Genomic DNA, 10551 nt, shown 5'->3' on the forward strand with positions numbered 1-10551 from the left:
TTTAGCTAAAAATTCAACTATTTTGTTGAAAATTGACTTTTTTTATTTTATATTTTCGGGTTGAACATTAAATTATTTTCGTAGAATATTCGCATTTTTGGCCTGAAAATTTAACTAAATTTGTGGATAATTTATCTATTTTATTGAAAATGAAAGTTTTGTATAGAAATGCATATTTTTGATTGGAAATTCAAAATTTTGGCTGGAAAATGAAGATTTTTGTTAAAAATTCGTATTTTCAGGTTCAAAATTGATCAAATTCATATTTTCCGGTTCAAATTAAATATTTTGTTCAAAATTTTAATATTTTAGTAGAAATTGAACTATTTATTTGACTTTTTTATAATTTCTATATAAAATGAAGTAATATTTTTAATTTATAAAATTAGGTTTATATCACTGGATTTAACGTTTTTGTTCAAAATTTGTTGTATTTTTTTTTGTTAAAAAGAGTTTTTAAATTAAAAATTGAACTATTCTATTTTTTTTTAGGTGAAAAGGTATCATTAGTAGCTGAAAATCAACTGTTCGGTTGGAAAGTCGTTTATTTATTTGGAAATTCATCTTTATTTGATCGAAAATTCAACTATTGGGTGGAAACTGAACCTTTTTGTTAAAAAATCATGTTTTCCGGTTAAAAATTCAATTTTGTTGTAAAAAATTCATCTGTGTGGGTTGAAAATTTGAATATTTGAATAGGAAAATTTCCATATAAAATGAAGTAATATTTTTAAGTGGTAAAATTAGGTTTCTCTGGCGGGATTTAACGTTTTTGTTGAAAATTCGTTGTTTTTTTTGTTTAAAAAATTTTCTTTAATCAAAAATTGAACTATTATATTTTTTTTAGTTGAAAAAATATCATTATATTTTCCGATTTAAAATTAAATTTTAGTCTGGAAAATTGGTCTTTTTAGGTTGAAAATTTAAATATATTGGTAGGATATTCAACTACTGAGTTGAACTTTTTTATGATTGCAATATAAAATTATGTAATATTTTTAATTTATAGAAGTAGCTTTATATCACTGGATTTAGCGTTTCAGTCGCAAATTCCTTTTTATTTCATCGAAAATTCTAATATTAGTTGGAAAACGAACTTTTTTGTCAAATATTCATAATTCCGGTTTTAAAAATCAAATTGTTCTGCATAAAATATGCTTTCTTGGGTTGATAATTTATCTATTTTATTGAAAATAAAAGTTCTTGATAGAAATTCATATTTTTTTATTGAATATTTAACTTTTAGGTGGAAGTGAACTTTTTTGTTAAAAAATCATATTTTACGGTTGAAAATTCAATGTTTTGTAGCAAATTCCTCTTTTTTAGTTGAAAATTTAATTATTTGGGCAGCAAATTAAACCATTTAGTTGATTTTTTTATATAATTGCAATATAAAATTCAGTTATACTTTTTATTTATAAACTAAAGCTTTATATCACATGATTTAAATTTTTTGTTGAAAATTCGTTTTTTTTTTTTTTGGTTTGAAAATTTTTGTTTACCATTCTATTTTGTAGTTAAAAAAATATTTATTTTAGAAACTATTTGTTTAAAAAATCATGTGTTTTGTTTAAAATTCATGTTTATTATTTGGAAAATTCAACTATTGGCTGAAACATGATTTTTTTGTTGTTAAAAAAACATATTTTCTGGTTCAAAATTCAATTTTTTTTGGTAGAAAATTCGTCTTTTTGGGTTGAAAATTAAAATCTTTTGTTAGAAAGTTCAATTATGTAGTTGAAAGTTGAGTTTTTCTTAAAATTTTATATTTACTTGTTAAAAATTTGATTATTTTGTAGAAAATTCGTCTTTTTGGCTCAAAAATTCAATTGCTTTCGTAGATAATTTAAGTATATTGTTGAAATTTAATCAATTTAAATAATTTAAAGTGATTTCCAATTACTTGATTTTTTTTAAATTTCAAATGAATTTTCTAGAGCTATAAAAGTTTCAAGGGATTTCAAATGATTACAAAGATTTTTTCGTATTTTTAAAAATTTCAAGAAACTTTCAACAGATTTAAAGACTTTCAAGGGTTTTTAAAACATTAGAAAGGATTTAAAATATTTTTAAAGATTACAAGTTAAAAATTTATATATTTTGCAGGAAATACAACTACTCAGGTAGATAATATAACAATTTTATCGAAAATTAATGCTTTGGATAGAAATTTATATTTTTTTATTGAAAATTCAACCCTCGAATGGAAAATGAACTTTTTGTTAAAAATTCATATTTTCAATTACAAAATTCTATTCCTTTGCAGAGAATTTGTGTTTTTGGGTTAAAAATTCAAATATTTTATTAGAAAATTCAACTATTGAGTTGAAATTTTTCATAATTGCATGGAAAAACAATATATTTTTCATTTATAAAAGTAAGCTTTATATTACTGGATTTACGTTTTTTGAAAATTCCTTTTCTTGGTTTGAAAATAATTTTTTCTACTAGATTTTAATTATTTTGTTTTTAGTTGACAAAAAATCATGTTTAACTAAAAATTCAACTATTTAATTCAAAAATCGTGTGTTTTGTTCAAAATTCATATTTTCGGGTTAAAAATTAACTTCTTTTGTAGAAAATTAGTTGAGTTAAAAATTTAAATATGTATTTGATTTTTTTTTATAATTGCAATCTAAAATTATTTAATATTTTTTATTTATAAAAGTAGCTTGATATCACTAATTTTAACGTTTTTGTTGAAAATTAATTTTTTCTTGGTTTGAAAATAATTTTTTTAACTAGAAAATGAACTATTCTATTTTTAGTTTTTAATTCATATTTTCTGGATCAAAATTCAATTTTTTGGTAGAAAAATCGTCTTTTTGGGTTGAAAATTTAAATATTGTATTAGAAAATTCAACTATGTAGTTGAAAATTGAGTTTATGTTTTGAAATTTTATATTTTCTTGTTAAAAATATGAGTATTTTGTAGAAAAATCGTCTTTTTGGCTTAAAAATTCAATGACTTTCATAGATAATTTAACTATTTTGTTGAAAATGAACGTTTTGGTTGGAAATTTATATTTTTAGTGAGAATTCCACTCTTGGGTGGAAACCGAATTTTTTGTTAAAAATACAAATTTCCGCCTTCAAAATTAAATTATTTGGAGAAAATTCATTGGGTTGAAAATATGAATATTTTGGTAGGAAATTAAACTATTTACTTGCTTCTTTTTTATGATTGCAATATAAAATTAAGTAATATTTTTTATTTATAAAAGTAGATTTATATCACTTTATTTAGCGTTTTTTTTTAAATTCTTTCTTTTCTTGGTTCGAAAATAATTTTTTTAAATTAAAAAATTTAACTATTCTATCTTTGGTTGAAAACATATTTTTTTTAGCTAAAACTTTAACTATTTGGTTAAAAAAAAACACGTATTTTCTTTAAAACGCACTTTTATTTTTTCGAAAAATAAAACATTAACAGAAAAATGAACATTTTTTGTTAAAAATGAATACTTTCGGTTTAAAAAATCAATTCTTTTGCAAAATATTCGTCTTTTTGAGAGAAAAATTTAAATATTTTGGTAGGAAAATCAACTATTTAGTTCAATTTTTTATGATTGCAATATAAAATGAAGTAATATTTGTTATTTATAAAAGTATCTTTATATCTCTGGATTTCACGTTTTTTTTTAAACAGCATTTTTTCTTGGCTTAAAAATCATTTTTTGTAACTAGAAATTTAAATATTCTATTTTTGGTTGAAAAAATATCTTCTACCTTAAATTTTAAATATTTGATTTAAAAAATTACGCCTTTTGTTGAAAATTCATCTTTTTTAACGAAAATTCAATTATTACCTGGAAAATTAAGCTTTTTGTTAAAACTTCATATGTTGGGGTTCAAAATGAAATTCTTTTGTAGAAAATATGTCTTCTTCGGTTGAAAATTAAATATTTTGGTAGAAAATTCAACTGTTTAGTTGAAAATTCACTTTTCTGTTGTAGTTTTATATTTTTTAGTGAAAAATTCAAGTCTTTTGTAGACAATTCCTATTTTTTGCTAAAAAAAGTCAACTAAATTGGTAAACCATTTAACTACTATGTTTAAAATTAATGTTTTGGGTCGAAATTCATATTTTTCAGTTTAAAAATCAATTCTTTAATAGAAATTTCAAATTTTCAGGTTGAGAATTCAAATATTTTGGTACAAAGTGCAACTATTTAGTTTTAAATTGACTTTTGTGTTGAAATTTTATATTTTCGAGTTGAAAATTCCAGTCTTTTGTAGAAAATTCGAATTTTTTGATTTAAAAGTCAACTAAATTGGTAGATAATGTAGTGGAAAATGCAATTTTTGGTTAAAAATTCTTATTTTCCGGTACAAAATTCAATTCTTTTGTAGGAAATTTTCATTTTTGGGTTTAAAATTTAAATATTTTGATAGAAAATTGAACTATTTGGTTGAATATTTTTATAATTGAATTATAAAATTAATAAATATTTTTTATTTATAAAAGTAGGTTTATATGACTGGATTTAACGTTTTTGTTGAAAATTCGTTTTTTTCTTAGTTCAAAAATAATTGTTTCAACTAAATTTAGATGTTTAATTTTTAGTTGAAAAAATATCATTTTTAGCTAAAAATTCAACTATTTGGTTAAAAATCGTGTGTTTTGTTCAAAATTTATGTTTATTTTATCGAAAATTCAACTATTGCGTGGAAAATGAACTTTTTGCTTAAAAATTCATATTTTTGGTTCGAAAATTCAATTGGTTGAAAATTTTAATATTTTGGTAGGAAATTCAACTATTTAGTTCAATTTTTTTATAATTGAAATATAAAATTCAGTGATATTTTCCATTTATAAAATTAGTTTTATATCACTGAATTTAAAGTTTTTATTGAAAATTCATTATTTTTTCTTGATTTAATAATATTTTAACTGAAAATTTAAATATTCTATTTTTTATTGAAAATTTTTTTTTTCTATCTACAAATTCAACTATTTGGTTGAAAGTCATGTGTTTTTTTTTTTTTTGAAAATTCATCTTTATTTTGTCGAAAATTCAATTTTTAGGTAGAAAATGAAATGTTTTGATTAAAATTCATAGTTTCGATTTAAAAATTCAATTTTTTTGTAGAAAATTCGTCTTTTTGTGTTGAAAAATCAAATATTTTTGTAGGAAATTCAACTATTTAGTTGAATTTTTTCATAATTGGAGTATAAAATTTAGGAATACTTTTTATTTATGAAAGTAGATTTATATCACTGGATTTAACGTTTTTGTTGAAAATTCGTTTTTTTCTTGGTTTAAAAAAATATTTTTTACTCAAAATTGAACTATTCTATGTTTAGTTAACAAAATATCCTTTTTAGATAAAACCTTAACTTTTTCGTTGAAAAATGATGTTTTGTTGAAAATTTATCTTTATATAATTTAAAATTAAACTCTTGGGTAGAGATTGAAATTTTTTTATAAAAAAGCATATTTTCGGTTTAAAAATTCAATTTTTTTGTAGAAAATATGTCTTCTTGTGTTGAAAATTAATTTCTGTTGAAATTTTATGTTTTTGAGTTAAAAATTGGACTATTTCGTATAAGATTTGTCTTCTTGGCTCTTTTTCAAACTTAAAATTTAAATATTCCATTTTTGATTGAAAATTGATTTTTTTTTATTTCAAAATTCATGTATTTTCATGAAAAATTGTCTTTTTGGTATAAAATTAACCGCTTTGTTTAATAACTGATCTTTTTTAGGTCAAAAATCCACTATTTATTTGGAAATTTACCTGTGTTAGTTTAAAATTCATCGTTTTAGTAGAAAAAACTCCTTGCTTCAAAGTGAAACTCTTCATTTAAAAATTAACTTTTTTTTTGTTTAAAATGCATCTAATCCATAAGAAAATTCATCATTTCAGTTGAAAATTAATCACTTTGGTTGAAAAGTTGTGTTTTGTTGTGGAAAATTAATTTTTTAAACTGAAATTCAAACAAATTGATTTTTTTTAAATTCAAAATACAACTATTTAGTTAAATTTTATTTAATTTAAATATTCAATAGTTTGGTTAAGTACTCATGTATTTTGTTGAAAATTCTCTCTATGTTAAATTCAACTGCTTATGATTAAAAATTAAAATTTTTTTTTTATATAAATTACTATATTTTTCCTTTAGAATTCATATTTTTTGTAATAAATATAGAATTGCTTAGTTAAAAGTTAAACTCTCTTGTTAAAAAGTAATTTTCTTTATTTGAAGACTCATAATTTTATTTAAAAATTCATCTCTTGTTGAAAAATAAGCAATTTTGTTGAATTTTTGAAAATTAATTTTCTTAAACAGTATATATACTATTTCAGATAAATATTCCATAATTTTAGTTAAAAATTCATAGTTTTTGTTGAAAATTCAACACTTTGTTCAAAGATGGAACTTTTTTTTTGTATATTAGTTGTTTGTCGAAAATTATTTTTTGTTTTTTCAACTAAAAATTTTACTTAATTTTCTGATTGACAATATTTAGGCATTCTAGCTAAAAATTTATGTATTTTGTTGAATATTGTTTGTTTTTTTCAGTATAAAATAATCTACTTGTTTGAAAATTCACCTTTTTGGTTGAAAATTCTAACATCCCGATAGAGATGCATTATTTTAGTTGAAAATTCACGGTTTTGGTTTAAAATTTAATTACTCCAGTTAAAGATTCATATTTTTGGTTGAAAATGCATCGGTTTAGTTGAAAATAATTTCTTTTAACTTAAAATTTTAATATTTCATTTTTAGTGGAAAATTACCATTTTTTGATTCAAAATTCATATTTTTTCATGAAAAACCTTTTTTTTTGTATAAAATTAATGTTCTTGATTGAAAATTAATCACTTTGATTAAAAATTGGTTTTTTTTTGTATGTGAAAATTTAATTTTTGAAACTGTTAATTAAACAATTCCATTTTTGGTTGAAAACTGATCTTTTTTAGTTCAAAAATCAACTACTTAGTTGCAAATTGATCTGTTTGAGTTAAAAATGCATCGTTTTGGTTGAAAAAAACTACTTGCTTGAAAGTCAAATTATTCAGTTAAAAATTAATCTTCTTGGTTTAAGATGTATCTAGTCCAGAAAAAAATTATGATTTTTAGTTGAAAATTAATCATTTTGGTTGAAAAAGTTTTTTTTTTATGGCGGATAATTATTTTTTTGAACTGAAAATTAAACAATTCTTGTTAATATTAAATTAAACAAATTTATATTTTTTTAATTTAAAATATAACTATTTTTCTTGAAAAATTATCTTTTTAAGTTGAAAATGCATCGGTTTAGTAAGAAAGAATTTATTTTTAACTTAAAACTTAAAAATTTCAATTTTGATTGAAAATTGATATTTTTTATTTAAAAATTTATGTGTTTTGTTGGAAATTGCTTTTTGTTTAGTAGAAATTAATCTTTTTGTTTGAAATTTCATCTTTTTGGTTGAAAATGCATTTTTTTTAAACTTAAAATATAAATATTCCATTTCTAATTGAAAATTGACCTTTTTTATTTCAAAATTCATGTGTTTTAATGAAAAATGTTTTTTTTTTTGTATAAAATTAATGTTCTTGTTTGAAAATTCATCTTTCTGATTGAAAATTCAGGTATTCGAGTTAAATGTTCATAATTTTAGTTGAAAATTCAACACTTTGTTTGAAAATTTGTTATTTTTTGTGTGAAAATTAAAGTTTTTCAACTATAAATTAAACAATTTCATTTTTTTTAATTGTTTTGTTTTTTTAGTTCAAAAATCAACTATTTAGTTGGAAATTGATCTGTTTTAGTGGGAAATGAATCTTTTTGGTTGAAAATTAATCACTTTGGTTGAATTTGGTGTTTTTTTGTGGAAAATCAATTTTTTAAACTGTAAATTTAACAATTTAAAAAATTTTAAATGTTAAAAATTGATCTTTTTAAATTAAAAACACAACTATTTAGTTGGATGTTTATCTTTTTTATTTGAAAATTCAACAATTTAGTTCAGGATTTATCTGGTTTGTTGAAAAATCGTCTTTTGTGGTAGAAATTTAATATTTTTGGTCAAAGATTTTACTATTTTGTTAGAAATTTTTACTATTTTATTAAAAAATCATCCATCTTGTTAAAAATTCAATATTTTTACTTTAAAAAATAGGAATTTGAAGCGGTTTCAATTAAATTTAATATAGTATCCACATTAATTTTATCTAAATATGCACTTAATTTTAAGTATAAGATATAGTAAAAATTTCGTTGAATTGTTGTTTAAAGTCATGAACTTAAAAAGAAATTCAAGAAATTATTTATTATATTTTCACTAATATTTAATTCTTTAATTAATCTATGGTTCTAATATATTTAAGAATATCTTGTAATTATAAATTAAAAATGATTAAAAAATAATTATTATGTCTGGAAATATAAGAAATGTATAAATTTAAATTAAAAAAATAAGTTTAAAAATTATTAATAAATAATCATTATATTTGGAAGAAACCTGGAAATATAAAAAATTTATCAATTTAAATGAAAAAATAAGTTTAAAAATTATTAAAAAATAATTATTATATCTGGAAAAAACTTGGAAATACAAAAAATGTATAAATTAAAATTAAAAAATAAATTTGAAAATTCGGTTTTGCGCTATCCTGCAAGAAACCGTCTTTATAAAATTAGCAACTCAAAATAAAGACATATTTTTTTAATTTAACTCATTTTATTAAACTATACGCTTCCTGTTTTAAATAAATTTTTGTTCAGTTAGTCTATTTGCAGATAAACTAAATTATTTTATAAAAAATAGTATATTGTTTTAATTCTTACAAGTCAGTCTTAATTTCGTTATTCCTTTTATAAACTTTTTATAAATAATCGAAGTCCGCACTGTTATCTGGCATATTTTCTTCCTCGTTATCTTCATCTTCTTCTTCGAATTCAGAAACGTCAAATTTCTTAATGGGTCTCAGATCCAGTTCATCGTTTTCCACTGGAAGATTATTTTCCTTTTCAGATGGCTCATTCGCTTCTGTTTCTGTATTTTCATAATTTTCTGAACTTGAGCCAGGTGGATTCTTAACGGTATTTAATAAATGAAGCTGTTCTACCTAACATGGTGATAAATTAATATAGTTAATTAATACAGGTAGTGTAAGTGACCACTTTAGGGTTACATTTTTGAATTTAGATACATTTTTTTTTCTTCTAAACGCACACGGAAAGAAATGTCAGGAAATTAATTCACGGAACTAGTTCTTGATTTTATTACGCTTTGGTGCATGAACTAAGATCTCGGAACCCTTGCTTTTAAAACATAGGTACCTCTCCGGGTACATATGGTAAAAATTTTAATACGTTTCCAGATGGTGAGTGTTTTAATTATAATAAATTATTAAAATATATTATTATTTATTTATTATAATTATTAATATAATTAATATAATAAATTTTTAACATTTTGGTTGAGAATTCTCTGATTTTATTGACATTTTAAAAAAATAAAAATATAGTCTTTTTGTTTAACAATTCTTCTCTTTTAGTTGAAAATGTAACATTTTTTTTAGAATTCTCAAATTTTGTTAAAAATGTGTTGTTTTTTTCTGTAAAAAATTAATCTTTTTTTTTTTAAAGTTCATCTTCTTCAGTTGAAACTTAAACCTTTTGATTGAAAATGCTTAAATTTTGTTAAAATTTTTTTTGTGAGTAGAAAATTAATCTTTTTGTTCAGAAATTCATTTTTTTGGTTCAAAATTGAATGGCTAGGTTTTCCTAACTTTCCTAAAAATAAAAAATAAATATCTTTCTGCCCTAAAAATTCAACTTTTTGGTTGAAAATTCCACATTTTTTTTTGAGAATTCTTAAATTTTGTTAAAAATTTGTTATTTTTCTGTAAAAAATTAATCTTTTTGTTTAAAAATTCATCCTCTTTAGTTGAAAATTAAACCTTTTGATTGAGCATGCTTGAATTTTGTTAAAATTTTGTTTTTCGGCAAAAAATTAATCTTTTTGATTAACAATGCCTCTCTTTTAGTTGAAAATTCAACTTTTTTTTTAGAATTCTTGAATTATGTTAAAAATGTGTTGTTTTTTTCTGTAGAAAGTTAATCTTTTTGCTCAGAAATTCATCTTTTTGATTCAAAATTGAATAGCTAGATTTTCAAGTTGATCTACTTTCCTAAAAATAAAAAATAAATGTCTTTCTGCCTTAAAAATTCAACTTTTTGGTTGAGAATTCTTGAATTTTACTGAAAAATTCATCTTTTTTAGTGGAAAATTCAACATTTTTGTCGAGAATTCTTGAAATATGGTAAAAAATTGTTCTGTTTCCATAGAAAATTAATCTTTTTGTTTAAAAATTCATCTTCTTTAGTTGAAAATTAATTGAGAATGCTTAAATTTCGTTAAAATTTTGCTTTTCGGTAAAAAATTAATCTTTTTGTTTAATAATTCTTCTCTTTTAGTTGAAATAAAAAATAAATGTCTTTCTGCCTTAAAAATTCAACTTTTTGGTTGAGAATTCTTGAATTTTATTGAAAAATTTATCTTTTTTAGTTAAAAATTCAATTTTTTGGTTGAAAATTCAACATTGTTGTC

At 20.7% G+C, this 10551-nt stretch overlaps 1 protein-coding gene across 1 annotated transcript in view; it reads right to left on the reverse strand.

The window, feature by feature from the left end:
* Positions 1-8662: 8662 nt before the first annotated feature.
* The window catches only part of LOC117181767, a 14302-nt gene continuing 12413 nt past the window's right edge, over positions 8663-10551 (reverse strand). Inside the window, exon 2 of the mRNA XM_033374734.1 lies at positions 8663-9064. Within this exon, the coding sequence (XP_033230625.1) occupies positions 8822-9064 (243 nt within the window). The 3' untranslated portion in view covers positions 8663-8821. The remainder of the gene's footprint in view (positions 9065-10551) is intronic.

This window comes from Belonocnema kinseyi, chromosome 10 (genome assembly GCF_010883055.1).
Source record: "Belonocnema kinseyi isolate 2016_QV_RU_SX_M_011 chromosome 10, B_treatae_v1, whole genome shotgun sequence".
Lineage (NCBI taxonomy): Eukaryota > Metazoa > Arthropoda > Insecta > Hymenoptera > Cynipidae > Belonocnema > Belonocnema kinseyi.